The sequence below is a fragment of the Trichoderma gamsii genome, assembly GCF_001481775.2.
Source record: "Trichoderma gamsii strain T6085 chromosome Unknown Scaffold_23.2, whole genome shotgun sequence".
Lineage (NCBI taxonomy): Eukaryota > Fungi > Ascomycota > Sordariomycetes > Hypocreales > Hypocreaceae > Trichoderma > Trichoderma gamsii.
In genome coordinates this window covers 303,625-323,967 of record NW_020171360.1, presented here as the reverse complement: position 1 = coordinate 323,967, position 20,343 = coordinate 303,625, and the positions used below count along the sequence as shown (strand labels likewise).

At 52.6% G+C, this 20,343-nt stretch overlaps 7 protein-coding genes across 7 annotated transcripts; 5 read left to right on the top strand and 2 right to left on the bottom strand.

The window, feature by feature from the left end:
- Positions 1–223: 223 nt before the first annotated feature.
- TGAM01_v206732 (hypothetical protein) lies at positions 224–3,094 on the top strand (the record flags this gene model as incomplete). The annotated part of the gene is made up of 1 exon (XM_018806888.1): positions 224–3,094. The coding sequence occupies one exon, from the start codon at positions 224–226 to the stop codon at positions 3,092–3,094; it is 2,871 nt and encodes a 956-aa protein (XP_018659978.1).
- Positions 3,095–3,226: 132 nt separating this feature from the next.
- TGAM01_v206731 (1-aminocyclopropane-1-carboxylate deaminase) lies at positions 3,227–4,333 on the bottom strand (the record flags this gene model as incomplete). Its single annotated transcript, XM_018806889.1, has 2 exons — positions 3,227–4,085; positions 4,149–4,333. The coding sequence occupies 2 exons, from the start codon at positions 4,331–4,333 to the stop codon at positions 3,227–3,229; spliced, it is 1,044 nt and encodes a 347-aa protein (XP_018659979.1).
- A 2,401-nt stretch (positions 4,334–6,734) lies between these two features.
- Positions 6,735–8,627, top strand: TGAM01_v206730 (hypothetical protein; the record flags this gene model as incomplete). The annotated part of the gene is made up of 2 exons (XM_018806890.1): positions 6,735–8,255; positions 8,310–8,627. 2 exons carry the CDS (start codon positions 6,735–6,737, stop codon positions 8,625–8,627), a joined length of 1,839 nt encoding a protein of 612 aa, XP_018659980.1.
- Positions 8,628–9,913: 1,286 nt separating this feature from the next.
- Positions 9,914–11,368, top strand: TGAM01_v206729 (hypothetical protein; the record flags this gene model as incomplete). The annotated part of the gene is made up of 1 exon (XM_018806891.2): positions 9,914–11,368. The coding sequence occupies one exon, from the start codon at positions 9,914–9,916 to the stop codon at positions 11,366–11,368; it is 1,455 nt and encodes a 484-aa protein (XP_018659981.2).
- A 435-nt stretch (positions 11,369–11,803) lies between these two features.
- TGAM01_v206728 (hypothetical protein) lies at positions 11,804–13,764 on the top strand (the record flags this gene model as incomplete). The annotated part of the gene is made up of 2 exons (XM_018806892.1): positions 11,804–11,973; positions 12,048–13,764. The coding sequence occupies 2 exons, from the start codon at positions 11,804–11,806 to the stop codon at positions 13,762–13,764; spliced, it is 1,887 nt and encodes a 628-aa protein (XP_018659982.1).
- A 1,057-nt stretch (positions 13,765–14,821) lies between these two features.
- TGAM01_v206727 (short chain dehydrogenase) lies at positions 14,822–15,616 on the top strand (the record flags this gene model as incomplete). The annotated part of the gene is made up of 1 exon (XM_018806893.1): positions 14,822–15,616. The coding sequence occupies one exon, from the start codon at positions 14,822–14,824 to the stop codon at positions 15,614–15,616; it is 795 nt and encodes a 264-aa protein (XP_018659983.1).
- A 244-nt stretch (positions 15,617–15,860) lies between these two features.
- Positions 15,861–18,829, bottom strand: TGAM01_v206726 (hypothetical protein; the record flags this gene model as incomplete). Its single annotated transcript, XM_018806894.1, has 2 exons — positions 15,861–15,905; positions 15,959–18,829. 2 exons carry the CDS (start codon positions 18,827–18,829, stop codon positions 15,861–15,863), a joined length of 2,916 nt encoding a protein of 971 aa, XP_018659984.1.
- Between the last annotated feature and the right edge of the window lie 1,514 nt (positions 18,830–20,343).

The following is a 20,343-nucleotide window of genomic DNA, read 5'->3' as shown; positions in this document are numbered from 1 at the left end:
CCCCAAGTGCCTGAGAGCTACATTTCTGCAACCAATCAGTCGGCTGTCAGTATACGAACGCTGCTTATCAGTGACGCAACGCCATTTATTCATCGACCAATGGCTTCCATCCATTTCATCAGGCACTGCTGCTGCCCACCTTACGCTTTGTAAACAATCACCCGCTTACACCGGCCAAAACATCAATTCCTCCAATTCAATGGCCGCTCATCGTCTCTAAACAATGGCGGCCAATCGAGATCCCGCCAAAGAGGGCCTCCTGCGGGAGCATCAACTCGCCCAGCATCGCATTTCAACCGACTCTAGAGACGAAGACCTCGATCTGGATGAGCTCAACCCCGCGCTCAAGGATGGAGATTTCACGCACGACTCGCGTCTGGGTGGTGCGAGGCAGCGGAGCGCCGTTCCTGGACGTCTGTCGTGGATGCTGCCGCGACGACTTCGCAAGAGCCGCTGCTGCATCGCCGTTCTCAGCGTTGTCGGCATCTTCATCCTGCTATTAGCCGCTGGGGGCGTCTTCGGCATCAAAAAGCTCAGGATCACACCTCTGGATGGAAAATCACCTCCATGGTATCCCACGCCCAGGGGAGGCACGGTTCGCCAATGGGCCGACAGCTACAAAAAAGCAGCCGAGATGGTGTCCAAGATGACGCTGCCGGAAAAGGTCAACATCACGACGGGCACCGGGTGGAGCATGGGCCTCGCTGTGGGCAACACGGCGCCAGCAGTTCACGTTGGATTCCCTGCGCTTGCTCTCCAAGATGGGCCGCTGGGCATCCGTTTCGCAGACAATGCCACGGCTTTCCCGGCTGGCGTCACAGTCGGCGCGACGTGGAATAGGGAGCTCATGTATGAACGTGGCAAAGCTCACGCACTGGAGGCTCGCGGCAAGGGCATCAATGTGCTGCTGGGTCCGGCCATTGGCCCCTTGGGCAGGATGCCTGCTGGCGGACGCAACTGGGAGGGCTTCGGCGCGGATCCATACCTCCAGGGCGTTGCTGGCTCCCAGACAATCAAAGGCATCCAGGACCAGGGCGTCATGGCCACCATCAAGCACTTCATCGCCAACGAGCAGGAGCATTTCCGCCAGGCGTGGGAATGGGTGCTGCCAAACGCCCTCTCGTCCAACATCGACGACCGCACCCTGCACGAGGTGTACGCCTGGCCATTTGGCGATGCCGTCAAGGCCGGCGTTGCCAGCGTCATGTGCTCCTACAACATGGTCAACAATTCATACGCCTGTGGCAACTCCAAGCTGCTCAATGGCATTCTCAAGGACGAGCTGGGCTTCCAGGGCTTCGTCATGTCAGACTGGCTTGCGCAGCGATCAGGCGTGGGAAGTGCCTTGGCTGGATTGGACATGAGCATGCCGGGAGATGGTTTGCGTTGGCAAGACGGCAATTCGCTCTGGGGACCCAACCTCTCCCGTGCTGTTCTCAACGGCTCGCTGCCTCTTGAGCGTTTAAACGACATGGTTGTTCGAATAGTCGCGTCGTGGTATCAGCTTGGGCAAGACGATATGTCCCTGTTTGACAGGAAAGGACCCAACTTTTCTTCGTGGACAAATGACAAGATGGGTGTCACATCGCCCGCCAGTTCATCGCCTCAAGATAGAATCGAGGTCAACAAATTTGTCAACGTGCAAGCCAATCATTCGACCCTGTCTCGTCAGATCGCCATAGAGGGGACTGTTTTGCTCAAGAACGAAGGTGTTCTTCCACTTAATGTTGATGGAGCTCTGGGCGGCAATGACCCAAAGTCGACCAAGAGAGATGGCAAGGTAAAGATTGGCATTTTTGGAGAAGACGCAGGCCCTGGCAATGGACCGAATTACTGCGAGGACAGATCATGCAACCAAGGTACTCTTGCTTCTGGCTGGGGAAGCGGCGCGGTCGAGTTTCCTTACCTGGTCTCTCCAGTCGAGGCTCTCCGTGGCAAATTCAACAAGGAAAAGGTGCAGCTCACGGAGCATCTGAAGAATGACAAACCAGCAGCAGATGTTGTCAAAAACCAAGACATTTGCTTGGTCTTCATCAACTCTGACTCGGGCGAGGGGTATCGCAACTGGGAGGGAGTTCGCGGTGACCGCAACGACCTCTTGGCGCAAAAAGGCGGCGAAAAGCTCGTCACTGAAGTTGCAGCCAACTGCGGCGGCGGATCAGGAACAACAATTGTCATTATTCACTCCGTCGGGCCTGTGACTGTGGATGCATGGATCGATCTTCCCAGTGTGAAGGCACTCATTTCTGCCAACTTGCCTGCCCAAGAGAGTGGAAACGCCCTCGCCAGCATCATATTTGGAGAGGAGAATCCAAGTGGCAAGCTCCCTTACACCATTGGCAAGTCTCTCAGCGATTACGGAGAAGGTGGACAAGTCATGTATTTGCCAAACGGAGCTGTCCCGCAGCAAGACTTTAACGAGGGCCTCTTCATCGACTATAGACACTATGACAAGTATGACATCGAACCACGGTACGAATTTGGATTCGGGCTTTCGTATACTCGGTTCGATTACAACAATCTCCAAATTACCGGTGCGAAACCGAAATCCCCTCTCCCAGACGAGAGACCAGCACCTGAGATTGAGCCGCCGCAATTTCCCTCTACCATTCCCGACGCCAAAGAGGCATTGTACCCGGCGGGCATTCGTAAACTGAAAAAGTACATCTACCCATACATTGATTCTGTCGATGACATCAAAAAGGGCAAGTATCCTTATCCCGACGGCTACGACGTGCAGCAGCCCGTATCCGGTGCAGGCGGCGGCGAAGGCGGCAACCCATCGCTGTGGGAACCCCTCGTAACTGTGACTGTCGAAGTGACCAACTCGGGACAACGTGGCGGCAAAGCCGTTCCTCAGCTCTACCTCTCATATCCCGAGTCAGACACGATCGACTTCCCTATCAGAGTTCTGCGCGGATTTGAAAAGGTATTAATTGCAGAGGGAGAATCGAAGACGGTGGAGTTTGTGCTGACGAGGAGAGATTTGAGCTACTGGGATGTGGAGAGACAGAACTGGATTATCCCAGATGGGCAGTTTACTTTTTCGGTTGGAGAGAGCTCGAGGGATTTGCGAGTTACCGGCACATGGTGATATTATGAAGAAATAAAGTTTAAAAGGGGCATCAAGATATATTAACCATACAACAACATAGAAGGGCTATAAAGAAAAACATTTATTACCAAGTTTCAGAGACTCAAAACACGGCATCGAATTCAATATCAATCAGTCTAAAAGAGAGGAATACGCATTCAACGCCATCTGTCCCCCCAGATGCGCATACAACACATTCCCACCCGCAATCTCCCCATTCCTAATCAGCCCCATTAAGCCCGCCAGACTCTTCCCCTCATACACCGGATCCGTGATGAAAGCCTCCGTGCGCGCACCAAACTTCATAGCCTCAATCGTCGTCTCATCCGGAATACCATACACCTTGGCATTGAACCTCTCGTCCAGCACGATATCCGCCTCCGTGATATCCGCCTCCGATAACCCAATCTTGGCAGCAGTGAACTTTGCAATGCGCAGCACCTGGTCAAACGTCTCCTTTGGCTTCCCCGAAGCATCAATCCCGATAATCTTACGCTTCGGTGATCCCAGCTTCACCTGCGCCAGCTTGAATCCCGCCACAATGCCCGCCATCGTCGACCCCGTCACCGCACAAACAACCACCGTATCGAAAAACACGCCCATCTGCTTCTCCTGCGCCTCCACCTCCAGCGCCCACCGCGCAAATCCCAGCCCGCCCAGTGGATGATCCGACGCCCCCGCGGGGATGTAATACGGCTTCCTCCCACTGCCCTCCAGCTCGGCCTTCAGGTTGGCCAGCGTGGGTTTATGCTCAATGCCAAAGGGCGACGGGTCCAGACGTACATCGCCGCCCATGAGACGCGACAGCTGGATGTTGCCGACTTTCTCGTAGTGCGCGTCTTCCCAGTCGACCCAGTGCTCCTGGACGGTGGCGGCCTTGAGGCCCAGCTTGGCGGCGACGGCGGTGACGGCACGGGTATGGTTTGACTGGACGCCGCCGATAGAGACGAGGGTATCGCAGCCTTGGGCGAGGGCTTCAGCAGCGAGGTATCTGAATGAATTGTTAGTCATATCTATAAGCAGATGATGCTATACATGTAAAGAGGGGGTGTACTCTAGCTTGCGGACTTTGTTGCCTCCGTAGGCAAAGCCCGAGTTGCAGTCATCGCGTTTGGCGTAGACGGTGACTTTGCCGCCGAGGGCAGCGGATATACGGGGGAGATGCTGGATGGGCGAAGGGCCGAAGAGGAGGGATTCGTAGGGGATGCTGGCAAAGGGCTCGGGGATATTGAGGGCCATTGGATGTGGGATGATGCGATGACTCTTTGTTTGGGGAACGAAATGTTTGGAAGAGAGAGATACCAGAAAGATGATGGATGGATGATGGAATTGGGTATATCAATTGTTGTTGTCGAAATTATTTGCTTTGAATGATATGAATTGTATTTAAGTCGGTATCAGAAGGACGTCGTATTCATGACTTATATACATCACCGTCTCGTTATTACCATACAGATGGCAATCAAAGCATGTCGTTATCCTCGGCTATCCAGCAACCGATCTCGGACAATCAAAAAGAATCTCAGGCTGATCAAGCATGCATGGCAATCATGAGATCCATGAGACTATCTGTATCATTCAGCGTTACGCTAATCCAACCACACAAAACAAGCCACTTCCCCCCATTTCCCGCAGATCCTGCATCACTAGCAAGACATCCACTCTCGCTGATTGGCACGGCTGGTGTTCCAGAATACTACCCATCTAGCTTTTACAAGAAACTTTATCTTCCCAAATGGCAAATGCTGGTGGGCTATCGCGGGGGGTTCGCTGCCGATGCGGACCTTGTGCTTGGAGGGCGCAGAAATTGTTAGAGGGCGTAGACGGATAGTGGCGGCTTGGTTTTCTCCAATTTCACATACGCCATGATAGGATATTGCAATATTCTATAGGTTAATGGTAAAAATAACAGTGGACTTTCTTTCTGTTATTCAAATACAATAATACGCCGATTATCTGGGGTGAGGGTTGTGGCGGCAATTTGGATTGTGGGCATACCTACTACTGTGAAGGGGCAAGATATAGTACCAGATATTTCCCCAGTTAGCATCAGTTGCGACTGCACTAGGAAATATCTTTGGAATGAAATAGGGTCTCATTTTTGCTGCAGTCGCCGTAGAGTACTTGATCTGGAAAAGAAGGCTATCGGTTGAATATCCAGTGTAATGCATAAATGGGTATTGGCGCAGGCATTAGATAGCTTTCCTACCATTATAGAGGCAAAAGCGAATCGAGTACACTATAGATTTCAATTGATTCATCTCATTCAAGACGCAGAAAACATCATGGTGGAATTGTTCATTCAATGTTTGCTATAATGAGAGAGCTCATTGCAGAGCGCTTCTTAGTGTCGATGGCCACGCCTATTTTACGAGCCAAGACATGTTATTTCCAACATGGTCAGATATTTACGGGGCATTTTCTGTCTTTGTATTCCGATTGGCCCAATTGCCTATTACACGTTGTACACTGACGTACATAAGCTTTAAGAGTTTATCAATTTACGCTACGGATCATATGGCTACTGCATAATCTGACTCGCGCACTTGTGATATGTGTGGGCGATGAATGGTGATGGATCAAATAGAGCACTACAAGGGAGCAAAGACAATGAATGAGAATTGCAACTAGATACTTATTTGAGGGGTACATTATACACCGAATAAGAAATACATGCTCAACAACGGACAACGGCCTTTTACTCGACCATGAATACAACGGCCTTCACTCAAGACAATTCTGACGACCAACTTGTGTAAGCGAGTAGCAAAGCCAAGCGTGAGACATGCGCCCCCACTGATCTGTCGCGCCGAGGTGCTGTCTTTTCAGAAGTTATTCATGATGATTAGAGAGTATGAGCCTGATCTGCTTGATGGATATTGAAAATATTCTCATCCATTGATAGATTGATTCAATGTTAATTAATCCATCCAGCCTACTTGCTATCCGCTCCCAAGTCTTTACTCCCACAGTGCTCAAGACCCGCTAACGGTCCGAGCCGCTCAAAGCGGCGGAACCAGACTCGGAACTGCTGCATTCCATTAATCCTGAGGGATCCATGTGGGATTGATAATACGAAGAGAAGAGAAGACTACTAATAATTAAAGAAAGGCTCAAGTTCAGTATGAACAGCATCCAAAGGAATGCAACAAGCACTGTTCAACGCCCCGGCCCGCCGCCAAATCGGGCAACTTCCCACCTGATAGCGGGCGTTATCACCGAGCTCCAGGTCCCCACATTCAAAAAGCTTTCCGCCAGGGCCTGACGTCTTTCATTTCGCCTGGCCCTTTTTCCTCTTTCACAACGGCCCTCAATCTACCTAGATCCCCCTCGAAGCGTGCTCAAATCATTGCTGCTGGCTCCTTTCTTTTTGCGCTCTTCTCCTTTTCTTCTTTTACTTGTCCAGCATGATCTTGTGGCGGCAGATTGTCGCTCAGGTTCTGGCTCACACGCCCGCAGTCTGACGAACCATCCTGGCCCAAGAAACGACGACGACGACGATTATCCGCGAATAAATCACCGACGATCTGCGAGACGAAGAAGAAGAGCGCATTCGAAGCTATATAGACTCGATTGGATTCATATCCAAAGACTGCGAAAAGAGCGCTGCAACTTCAGCGCCGGGCGCCGACTAGACATCATGACGCACCCTTCCATCAGCAACAGCTCCCGGCCTGGGTCTGGAAATCCTCGGTCACTCTCCAGATCCTCAGGCTCGTTCCACGCCGGCGCGCCCATCCCTACCCTCGCTGCCATGCGACGGCCCTCAATCCCGAAATATCAGACCTTTCCGACTCCTCCGCCCAAGCCGCCGGGCTCTTCCTCCGACGCCGAGAGCGATCGCTTCGCCGTCGAGTCCGACTCCTCGTCCACCTCCTCGTCCGCCGACGACCAGACGCCGCTGCCCATCCGCCAGCTTCTACTCCTGGCCTTCCTCTCTCTGGCCGAGCAAACCGCGCTCAACTCCATTGGCCCGTATCTCCCCAGGATGGTGGCGTCCATGCCCGGCATCCCAGCGGATGAGATTGGCCTGTATGTCGGCCTCTTGGCCAGCGCCTTTGCTTTGGCGCAGCTCTCGACCAATTTCCTCTGGGGCTACATGTCGGACATTGTTGGTCGGAAGCCCGTGCTGCTGGCGGGCACCTTTTCGCTCATGGGCTGCTTCTGCGCCTTTGGCTTCTGCAAGCAGTACTGGCAGATGATCCTGATCCAGGCCCTCATGGGCATGCTCAACGGCAACGCTGCGTGTGTGCCGACGGTTCTGGGCGAGGTGACTGACCGGTCGAACCAGAGTAGGGCGTTCACTTATCTGCCTATCATTTACTCGCTGGGAGGTCTTACAGGTCCTGCGCTGGGAGGCATCATGGTGGGACGCGTGAGCAAAGACTTTCCCTATCTTGGCCCGAGTATTCTGAGCGCTGCCGTTCTTGCGACGGCCGTTATAGTGGTGGGGATATGGTTTGAAGAGACGCTGGAGGATGTCGACCAGGACCCGTGGAAGCCAACATGGACGACTCGCATGTCGGCGCGCATATCAAACTTCTTTAGCCTCACGAAGCCGCGACGAGAGTCGTGGAGCACGAGGTGGCCTCGCCCTCAGGCAGCGAGCCAGACCCAGCCCTTATTATCGCCAAGCTCTGACGATGCGGGCTCTGATGACAATGATGGTGACCTCCCAGACGAAGAGGGACTCGAGGCATCAAAGCCGCCAGGCCAAAACCATAAGCAGCCTACACCGTGGCACGAGCTCCTTAACCGCACTACGATGACGCTCCTGGTTACCTATCTTATATTCCAGCTGGCCAACATCAGCTTCAACAGCCTATATCCCATCTTTGCATCTTCTCCCTCACCAGCGGGCCGAGATCTCTCCCCCAGTAAAATTGGCATCAGCTTGAGCTTCGCCGGCTTGATCACCATTGTGTTCCAGGCATTTCTCTTCCAGCCGCTCAAAAGCCGGTTTGGAAACTTGGGGACCTATCGTTTCGCGCTGTTTGGCCTGGCGATTGCCATGATTGCGATGCCCTGGGTTGGCTACGTCGACGACGAGCCCCTTTTTGGCATCGGCAGTGGGACCATGTGGCTTTATATCGAGCTTGGCGCGGTGCTGATACTGAAGACTATATGCGCAGTTGGGGGGTTGTCATGCGTGATGCTCCTGGTAAGTCTACCCCGAATTACAAACGAATGATGAAATATCTAACACAGCATATAGATTACCAATTCGGCGCCTTCTCACAACAGTCTTGGGACTCTGAACGGTGTAGCCCAGACACTATCAGCTCTAGGCCGCAGCTTTGGTCCCTTTGTTTCCGGTGGCATATTTACCCTATCCATGGGAATCCAACCAAAAGGCGAGGCTCTTGCATGGAGCTTGTTTGGGGGTTTGGCCTTTTTGGGCTGCATAGGATCCATATTTATCCGGGGTAATGGCCTGGAAAGCGATGACTGGTATGACAGCGAGGATGAGGATGAAAGAGATGGACAAGGAGATGAGGCTGGGGATAGAGATGTTGAACAACAGCGGGACTGAGCACTGATTAATCTTTACATATTGGATTTTTGGATATAAGATATAATGGCAGCGGCGAAGAGAGATGACAACGCATGGGGCTATTCAGCGAGACAGAAAAGTAAAATCCCAATAAAATAGATCAAGCGTTTTGGATATCATAATAACATGGATGCGCACACACCCTACCCCAACTTATCTCATCAGATCGGATGTCGGCCAGACTCTCATATCCACCGGCACTGAAACCAAGCCGCGACCCGACAGCCGCTTCACATTCACAGTTTCCTCTATCAGATAGTTCACTAATACCGGTAATAATACCGATAAGCCCATGTTAACATATGCACCGTTTTATAGGTGGACGGACTCCAGATCTACTTCCTATACAGCGAACCAGCCTATATCACATCAAACGTTGATTCGCTCACATCAACCAAAACAGTGCCCACTCTTGAATTCACTCTCAAGTGATTTACAGTCAGATTTTAGCCTAGGGGTCCGCGGTTAAGAGGGAGAAATATTCCTATTTGCTTGAAAGTGTGACGGGACTATACGTGAGCGCATATCACGGCAGTAAAAGGTGCCCGTTTGGAGGTTGCTGGAGAAGGAGTTTGCGAGGTGGTCGTTGTAAGTCGGGATGCTATGAGGCGTGATATGTACTTGTAAGGGGCGGGTTATGTTATGGACCTCGGGAGTTATTACGTATTAACTTTTTGTAGATGCCGGGTCTTGCGTGTCAGGTACCAGGAAAGCCAATTGATTCTAATCAAGATACTAGTAAAAGCCGTTAACAATTTGCAATGTCAGTAGAATGGATAAATCATATACATAAGCAAAGTAGTAGCCATAGAGCAGCGCAGACTTCCTAATCGAGAGCATGCCGCTATGTATTAGACAATGGCGTCTACGGCGTTTGCAGCGTCTGCCGCGGAACCAATAAGATGCTCCATGAATCAAAGACCTCAAAGCACAGCTCTCTCGTACTATTAAATTGGGATGCCAATCTAGTACCTGAATTGATCTCATCCTAGTCAATGCAACTCTGCATCGCTACACCATGTCATTATAACGGAGCAGGCTCGGGGTCAACAGTCTTAGAGATGGAGCAGGGCACAAGCCGACTTCCGTCCAAGTTGAAAGGCACGCAATATGTCTTGCTTGTTACACAATATAAATGAGGGACAGCCTCAGTCCTATTCCGGTATACTGCCTATGCATCCCTTGATTCGCAGTTAAATAAATAAACAAACTGGATAAAGACCCAGAATCGTCAAAGAGGTCAATTATCAACAGATATCTCCAAGATGTTATCAAGGACGATATACGCCCTCTTCGCCCTCAGCCTCAACGCCGGCGCCTCGGCCTGGGACCAGGCCTCCGCCCTCCCCGGCAGAGGCGCTCCCATCTCCAGCTCCGACCGCATCTACACCGGCGACCAGTCGTCCAACACAATCACCGTCATCCAGCCCAGCACCGGCGCCGTCCTCGGCACCATCAGCCTGGGCGACCTGCGACTGGGCAGCAACCTCAACCCGCAGTATGTCAAGGCCGTGGGATCGCACGGGCTGGGCTTCTCGCCCGACGGCAAGCTGGTCGTGTCGCTGGCCGTGACGAGCAACACGGTGACGGTGTTCCGCACCGAGGACAACAGCGTCGTGTCGCAGTCGTTTGTGGACCGCAACGCGCACGAGGCCTTTTTCCAGCACGACAACCGCCACGTCTGGGTGGGCACGCGCGGCGTCGACCGCATTGACATCGTAGACGGCCTCAAGGGCGGCGTCGTCGGCTACGTCGAGTCGTACGGCGGGCCCAGCAAGGTCGTCTTCAGCCCGGACGGCAGGACGGCGCATGCGAACCACATCCGGTCGCCGTCGCTGTCCGTCATCGACGTTGCGCAGCGCCGCGTCGTCGCCAACATCACGGGCCTCGCCGACCTCTTTTCGTCCGACATGATGATCTCGCCGGATGGGCAGCGGCTCTGGGCGGCGCACAAGATGGTCGGCAAAGTGTCCGTCATCGACCTCGTGTCTCGAAAAGTGATTGGCGCGCTGGACACCGGGGCCGAGACCAACCACGCGCAGTTTGCTGTGATCAACAACACGGTGCACGGCTTCGTGACCGTTGCGGCGACCAACGAGACCAAGATGTATTCCCAACCAAAGGCCTCCGAGATGCCCGTCTATCTCGGCGCCATCGCGGCCAGCGGCGTCGAGCCTCACGGCCTGTGGCCCAGCGCGGACAACACCCGCCTGTACGTCGTCAACGAGCACTCGGACACGGTCGACTTTATCGACCTGACGGCCTCTCCGCCACGAGTCATCAAGACGATCAACGTCGGCCAAGAGGGCCAGGCGCTCATCTACGTCTCGGGCGCCGTCTCCAAGGCCAGCAACGGCACGCAGAATCTCGGCAAGCAGGGCCTCTTCAACAAGCCCGCGCTCAACAAGCTGCTCACTGAAGCTTCATCTCCATCGTCCAAGTACACTTCCAACGGCAGCCCGCCGCCAACAGGCCTCGTCACGGTAAGGCCAGAGTCTGGGCTGGACATGCTGCAGGTCATTGGACGCAACTTGAGGCTCAACACGACGTACACCGTTTCCGCCAAGATTGCGAACTCGCTGATTCCACTGGTCGATTTTAATGCGACGGCGCCGACGGGACACGGATGCGGGACGGCGCCGCAGGTGCTGGCCTTTCTGAAGTTTATTGGGGTATATGAGATCGACAAATTGGTGTTGACATCCAAGACGGATGAGTAATTCGGGAGTAGTTGGGTCTTATTCAGCTGTATATATAGAGAGCATGTGCACACAGTACAATAAGGAAGAGGTGCATTTCTTTGTCATTATAATTCTTTCTTTAACCATTGCTTTGATGCACGTTATAAGTCAAAAGTGAACATGAAGGTGAATGAAAAGTGATAGGGTAGCTGCAGCACAACTGGGCTGAGTCAGCGGCGGTGTTGTCACTGGCATCAGCACTGTAATTTCCCCAGTGGCGAGTGGCTGTCCTCGTGCCTGGCCCGCTGATGTCACCTGAACCTTGATGGACACCACCTAGAGCTCGACTCCTGTCGCAGCTATTCTGAACTCTCCCTATCATCGTTATCACCATCAGTCACCGCCATCAGCATCATCACGCATCTATTCTCTTCTTCTCCAATGGAATCTTGATCTCCCGGCCCCCGCTCCATCATGATCCAATCATCCCTCCTCGGCGGCCTCGTCGCCGCTGCTGCTGTCCAGGCCGCGCAGCCCGGCGCTGTGAAGCCCGTCGCGGCGCCCATGCGAGACCTAACCTGGGGGCAGATCAACTTTCTACACACGACAGACACTCATTCCTGGGTCAGCGGGCATTTCCTAGAGTAAGACGATTCCGACTTGGCCCCCTTTTAGAGCGATCGTCACTGGCATCATCATGCTAACAGCTGCATTTCAGGCCCTCCTTTTCCGCCGACTGGGGCGACTACGTCTCCTTCTCCCAGCACATGCGCAAGCTGGCCGACGACAAAGGCGCCGACCTCCTCCTCATCGACACCGGCGACCGCATCGAAGGCAGTGGCATCTACGACAGCTCCACCCCAAAGGGCCTCTATCAGTACGACATCTTTGCCCAGCAAAAGATTGACATTCTCAGCACCGGTAATCATGAGCTGTACAAGGCCTATTCCATCGACATGGAGCACAACACCACTGTGCCCAACTTTAAAGAAAACTATGTCGCATCGAATCTAGACTACATCGATCCCAAGAGTGGCAAGCGGATTCCTCAGGCCCAGAGGTATCGCAAATTCAAGACCAAGAACCTGGGCCTCAACATTGTGTCCTTTGGCTTCATATTTGATTTTGACCTCAATGCCAACAACAGCGTCGTCCAAAAGGTGGCCGACACTGTCAAGGAGGGATGGTTCCAGGATGCCATCAAGGAAAAGCCCGATCTCTTTGTCGTCGTTGGCCATGTTGGTGTGCGGATGGAAGAGTTCAAAACCATCTTCACAGCGATCCGCAAGGAGGACTGGGATACGCCCATTGCATTTTTTGGCGGCCACTTGCATATACGGGACGCGGTGAGCTATGACTCCAAATCACTTGCCATTGCCTCTGGCCGCTACCTCGAGACCATTGGCTGGATGTCCATTGATGGGATCGCCAAGAAGCATCCCAAGGATGGTGACGAGGATGGTGACAAGGACGGAGACAACACTGAGGTAGAGATTAAGAAGGGCCCCTCTTTCACTCGCAAGTACTTGGACAACAATCTCCTCGGAATGTACTATCACACCGGCTTGAATGAGACATCCTTTCCCACCAAGGAGGGCCAAAAAGTCAGCAAGATGATTGAAGAGGCCCGCAAGAGCCTAAACCTCGGCCATCGATATGGCTGCGCGCCCCGAGACTTGTGGATGACCAGGGCACCGTACCCCAGCAAAGACAGCATCTTCAGCTGGCTCGAGGAAGATGTACTCCCCGACATCGTGACCAGCAAGGACAGGAAGGATAAGCCTCGGCTGGCCATTGTGAACACGGGCGGCGTCCGCTTCGACATCTTCAAGGGTCCGTTTACGCGTGACGATACCTTCACCGTGAGCCCGTTCAATAGTGGCTTCCAATTTGTCCCCGATGTGCCCTATGATATTGCCAAAAAGGTCCTTGGCCTTCTCAACAGTGAAACAAGGATCTTTGTCAATGGGTTGCCGAACACGAGACAGTTGACTATTCCGCAACTGATGTACCCGCGTCCCACCTTTGATAGCGTAGACGAAACTGAAACCGTTGATCACGTTGACGAAGATGCGGACGAGACGGAAGCTCGCCTTGAACTCCGTGGGGTCGATACCTCGGACGGAAATGACGATCTCTTTGGCGGCTACACGACCAAGGACGACATTGGCAAGGACGGTGATGATACCGTGCACAAGCCAATAGACTTTTATGCCGTGCCCAACTGCATCCAGGCCAAAATTGGCTTCTCGGCCGAGGAAGAGCCCAAGACGGTGGACTTTGTCTTCCTCGACTTTCTGCAGCCATGGATCATCCCTGCCCTCAAGTTTAGCGGCGGCGACTATAACGCCAAGGATATAGAGCCGTATATGGACGGGACCCTGACGTCCAAGTTGGCCGAGTGGATTGGCGACAACTGGAAGGAGGAATGTTAGAGGATTTGACTTTTTTCGATTTAGTTTTGCATGGGCTATTTGATCACTTTGGCTTGGATTTTATAATGAGACACAACGAACATGATAGATTGCTCCATAAATGATACAACTTAAGCATGGATAACAATCTTCTCGGTCCAAAACAGAAAGTGCCAGGTCAAGTTCCACACATTAGTTGCGACTAAGTCGCAACTCCATGGGGTCTATACGCGTATTCAGGTCGATACCCATAAAACACTCCATGTCCATCCTACGTGATAATAACTCAATACGCGTATTTCGTATAAGTTGAGCCATGAAGATCAATATCATCGTATTCGCATCTCGACACTGAAGAAAAAGAAACAGTCATAACAAAGATGATTCCAGCCTGGAATAAGGCTCTGCAGCCGCAGGAACCCGCATGGCCTGGAAATCCGCCTTACGTATTACAGCTGAAAATAAAAGAGTCAGACAAGGCGCTGCCTTGCCGACATTGGCAACTAAACCCAGTTAAGAGCCACTACCGATTTTTATCCCTCTCTTTCAGCTGCGAACCTGCAGCCGCAGTTTTTGTTGTTAGTCAAAAAATCGGAATCCTCCGCAGGTGCGGCTGAGAGGGGGAATAAATCGCATTGGGGGTGGCTTTGTTACCTTGTCTCACCCCCCCAATCTTTTCTTTTTACGTCTACATACGCGTATAGAGCGGCCTTTGGGGGACAAGGCGAGGCCTCACGGACAGTAGCACAAGCCAGCTTGTTTTTCAGTAGCGGTTGGTGATGCAGGGGGCGGGAGAGTTGGATGAGACGTTTGTGTTGGAGCCTGGTGATCCTGTTTTTTTGAGAAAGTGAGGCGGGTTTGTCAGGCAAGCGTGTTTGCCTAGATGGGAGAGATTCAGGAGTAGATTGAGTGCTGAGAGGGTCGTGGGCTCATGGGTATAAGAAGAGGCTGTGCCGTTGCCTTGAGTTTGTCGATCATCTCCTCCATCTGCCTATATACAAACAACATACAATATATATACACCTTGCTCTTCTCTCCAACTTCTCATCAACCACTTCCACTCCATCTCATGTCAACCATGTCCCTCTCCACCAAAGTCATTCTCGTCACCGGCTCCGCCAGCGGTCTCGGCCGCTGCATCGCCGAAACCCTCCTCGCCCGCGGCGCCTCCGTCACCATCAGCGACATCAACCCCGAGCGCCTCGCCACAACCCTCTCCGAGCTCTCCGCCACCTTTTCCCCCGACCGCCTGCTCGCAGTGCAAGTCGACGTCACAGACGAGAAATCCGTCCAGTTGCTCGTCGAGCAGACCGTCCAGCGCTTCCACCACATCGACGTCGTCGTCAACAACGCCGGGATCATGGACAAGTTTGCGCCAGTAGGTGACTGCGACACGGGCATGTGGGAGTCTATCCTGAATGTCAACCTCACGGGGGCGTACTATGTCACCAAGCACGCCATGCCACATTTGCTGGCTCGTGCAGAGGAGCGTGGCGGAGGCGAGCAGGGCAGTCTTGTTATCAACATTGGCTCGACAGCGTCCTTCTCGGGCCTCACTGCCGGAGTGGCATACACCGTTTCCAAGCACGGCCTCGTGGCCATGACGAAGCACACAGCGGGCTATTACGGCCCCAGGGGCGTCTATTCCGTGGCGCTGCAGCCCGGCGGCATGAGCGAGACGAGAATCACTGATGCTTTTGCGTCGGGCATGCATAAGGAGGGACTCAATGCCATCAAGGAGGCGCATCCTAAGACGATCAATGTGCCCATCAGCCATGTGGCCAGATACGCGGCGTTTCTGAGCGAGGACGGCATTGGCCAGAGTTCGAATGGAGGCTGTGTCACAATCACTGGTAACTGGCCTGAAGCGTAAGTAGCCAAGAGAATAGATGTACTCTGTATAGGGAAAGATGTAAGATAAAGAAAAGGGCACACGATAAACCAGCTAGAATAGACAACTTGTTTGACAACTTGTTATCCAAAATGATAACGGAAATACCTTTCATTCATATTCTGTTCATACACATTAAAGCGCGAGCCTTAAAAGCAAGAGTGCGCGCTACCTATTAATAAATCCAGCACGATGTCCATGATCTATCACCTCTAACGCATCGTCTCTACAAGAACGCCTCCCACTTTCGGTTGATCTGCTTCCTCCGGACCTGTGTCACAATGGTTAGTACATAAATCTACTCGTATAAAAGAACAAACGTACCATTGGCGCCAAAATCACTACTCCCCATGTGAGCGCCACCACTGTACCCAGCAAAGTGATCTTGTTGAATCCCTTGCCCAGGATGTCAAATGTTCCGCTGGGCGCAACTTGAGATCCAAAGACGTCAATGCCATAGGCCACCACCAAGCTTGTGCTCTCGACCACGGCCGGCGTGGCCAGGATGCCCCTCACACCAACGATATCGCGCTCGTGCGAGAGCAGGTTGCGGCCATCAATCTGGATGGCGGGTGTGTACTTCATGAGGCCTTCTGCTTCCATCTCCGCCGCAGACGGATCCCGATTGACAGGCCGTCGAGGATCAATTCCATGACGAGTGATGCCCAAGATAGCATGAGACTCGGGCAAGTAGGCCAGTAGCTGGCGGTTGGTGATGCCTTGGCGCGTCTCAGTCACAGTCAGGTTGGTCAAGGGCTCCGAGATGATCCAAGTCTGGGACACCACCCATGGCAAAGGCACACCGGTCGGTGTATCCACGGGATCCAGAGGCGAAAAAGTTTCCGCCTCTCCCAGAGGGCCACGATCATTCGGGTTTGGCGACTCATACAAGTCAGATACAACAACCTGGTATCCCTTGATATCTCGATTCGTGCCGTCGTCCAGAGTATACTGTCCAAAGAAGGCACAGCTGTACCAGTTCTCGGACAGTGTGCAGGAAATGTCCTTGTCGCCATCCACGCCATCGTATACTTGCGATGCAAGCAGCTGGCCGGAAACAGTGTCTACGACATGAACCGAAAGAGCATCCGCAGCGTTATCAATGGCCGCGACGACAATGATGTTGGGGTTCAAGTACTTGTAGTTGACAGTTCGGTCTCCCAGCACACGGCCAATAGAGGCAATGGGGTCATGGGATGGAAGCTTGGCGATGCTCGCAATCTTCTGGCCTGGGAGCAACTGAAGCTGCCAAAGCTCATTCCTAGCAACTTGGCCGTCTTCGTCGGAGAACTTGACTCCCTTGATGATGTCATTCTCGTCTCGGATAACAATGGTCTGGTCAAGAGAGCGATCCTTTAGGGCATCGACAATTGGCTTTCTATCTTGATCAAAAGCAAGCAGCCATTTGCTGCCATCGCTCCCAACGACTGCAGTAGAAGAGACAACAGCCGAGTCATCGCCATAGTGGACCTCGAGAATGTGTCCATCAGCCACCGTGATGACAGCGAATTCACCCTTGGAGCCTCGGACGGTGACTGTGCCCTCCGAGTCATTGACTACAATGCCCTTTACGTCCAGAACGGCTCCAAGAAATTGAGGAAATACATCAGCTGACCAAACAACTTGGCCATGATTTCCCGTGTCAAGACCATAGAATCGACCTCGGTGGGTGGCAAGGATAATAATCTTGTTGAAACCAAAAGAGTCCCGATGAAGGCCCTCCGTCTTTGATACCAGGACGGCGCCACCAGTAATGCTCTCAATAACTCGAGTTGGGACAGATGCAAGGTAGTCGGGGAGATACTGAAGATCATTAATGTGTCGAGTGAGACGGTGAACATAGGCATTCCAGGGGTTGGTGTGTGCCTCCTCAGCAAGCACCTTGGCCAGATTCTCAGCCTCTGGGATTTCCGCCCAGGCCGCAGCGACAGCGCCACTGAGGCCTTCATAGCGAGTCCAGTCGAGTTTGCCGTTTCGAATGAGAATCCAGTCTTGTGCCTCGGTAACAGTAGCGGAGCGGATAGCAAACTCTTTGCCGCCAGCCTTTTTGATCACTTCAGAGACTGCGTGAATGGCTCCTGTACGGGCCTCGGGATCGAGAGAGTTACGGGCCAGGACGCTGTGAGAGTCGGAAGACACCACAAGCACCTCGTCTTCGGTTACACGGGTGAAGTAGACATTGGCGCCCTCGGAGCTGGTAGAGAAGGTGCCAAGTCCGGGGAGCAGGGGCAGCTCGTATGCCTTGGTGATGCGGCCAGTCTTCAAGTCGGTATGGAAGACCTCGCCCTTGTTGCCGGTCGCGGTGCGGATATGAACCAAGAAATGGGGCTGAGACTGGATCAAGTGAGGAGCATGAATGGTGACGGAGACGGTATCGGCGAGGAGAGGGAACTCTTGCTTCGTCTTTGTGCCGAGAACATGGACATTGAGCTTGTTCAGATCGGTGCTGGCCCATGCCAGAATCGGAGCTGCCGAGTTTGCGCCAACAAACATGACATCCTTTGACTCGTGGACCTCGCCCTTAGTGCCAACTGTCCAGTGGTCAACTCGTCCTCCAGTAGCCAGCTCCAAGGAAGTGACTTTTAAGCTGTACGAAGAAGGCGATCCGTGAAGACTGACAACATAGACATTTGTGAGGCTGGTGGACACCTGCAGGGGAATGTCCTTGGAGACCTCGCGGAACTCCCAAACAGTAGTTCCCAAAGCGCCATGGAGCCTCCGCAGAACCGTGACGCCATCCTCCTCGGACAGGACGAGGACGTCTTTCCGTGCGCTTTCCGTGAGCTCCATGATCTCCAAGTCCTTGACCTCGCCGCCAAACTCGACCTCCCACAGATTCCTGCCACTCAATGCAGCCCACGACTGGACTCGCTGGCCATACGCGGCCGCCACCCAATTCTCGCCCTCGGGGGCCCTCAAGTGGCCGCCGCCATTGGAGACGCCGTCAGCAATCTGCTGGCGCCAGACAAGAGCGCCCGAGTTGGGGTTCACCGCTCCTAGGATGCCAACATCGCTGAGCGTGTATAGATAGCTCGCTTTCTCGTCCTTTTTCGGCCGGTGGAAGAAGGTGGTTTCGACCTGCGGGACGCCGACCAGGGCGTGGTGGAAGTCGATGTCATCAACCTCGTCCTGGAAGACGGCTGCCGCGAGCGACGACAGGCCCAGCAGCAGGGCCGATTGGAGAGTGCGCCGCATAGTTGGAGGATTGAGCTGCTATGCGATGTGGTTCATAGCTAGCTCGATGCCTCATTTGGAGGAGGGACACAGCTTTGGTGGGGATGTCGTCAACGGCCACATTTCCCCGTTCCGGATGACTAAGCGGGCTTGCCAAGCTTCAAGTTGCGGGTGCTATTGCAGCATCGCCTCTGTATTTTATGTGCGCTGCTGTAATTGATTCGAAACTCATACATTGCATTTATGAATTGTGTCACTGATATTACGTTCTTAAAACAAATATGGTTGCGTGAAAACCAGTTACACAATTTTCATGCGAAAAGTCCGAATACCGTCTGACTAGAAAAGATTTTGTATTACACCATCTCCTTGGGGAGAGTTAAAAATGCTGTGAAGAGTGCGTATCAATATCGGTCAGTATGGATGGGTGGAACCTTGAAGAGGTTAAAGCTTGGTATACAAGACCCAGGTAAAAGGAAGGCCTTGGGGAGAGTTAAAAATGCTGTGAAGGACTCATGCAATGCAAAGTGGACCTTTGATAACTCAATCACAAGGGAATACAAACACAAAGAAGTCGCAGGCTCCATGATTTATGCAATGATGTATGCATTACTACGCCTGTGATTGGCCCGGCCATAGCGAGGCCGTTGTAACGTCATTCTGCTTGTCTTTGGTATACATACCTACGCTTACCTGGGTCATATAAAACATTACAGACAACAGCCTAGCAATTGCACGTAAGAGATACTGGGCTTCCTTTTTTTTTTCCTTCTTTTATATATATACAGAGTCTAAGGAAATAGTGTGAAAATTTTATTATAAAGATTAGGGGGGAAAAAAGCCTTCCGTATGGCCGTTCCGATAGTCAAATGTTAGTGTCAAGCAATCACGATAGCTTCGTCACCAGACAAGAAAAACATTCAAGAAACTCTTCGGCAGCTTCCGCCTATATGACGATATACGCAAATATTGTTCCAGCCTCTCTTTTTCCGCGGATATATCTACATCAGCCCTATTCACCCCACGATACAGCTGAAAGAGAGGCAAAAAACATACGATAAAGTGTTAATGACTCTTTTCTCAGTTTCGGAGTCTATCACCTTTCCATCCTAACCCGTCTCCGCAAGACAAGTCTAGATCAAAAGCAACTCGTAAACAGAAGGGACCCCTGAAACGCCCGACCGTGAACATCTCCTTCCGACTGTTTCCATGTGGCCTTTCGCTCCGGACCGAACAATCAGCCCACCGAGGTGGAACCCTCCCGTCATGCGCTGCTTATAAGAAAAAATTATTCAGTCCGTATAAGCAAGAAAAAGGGCACTTCCGTTGAAACGTTGGAAAAAAGGGCTTGCCCGGGCGCCGCGTGGATTCAGCGTCTCCGGATCTCCGGGGCGCAAAATTAGTGGGCAATGGCTGTTTTGTGGAACCTCCCAAGTCTGTGTTCCTGTTAATGCTTTGCAATATGAGCGTTGTAAGCAGGAATAAGGTCCACAGCCATTGGAGCCATTGGAGCCATTGGAACCGAAGGAGACTCT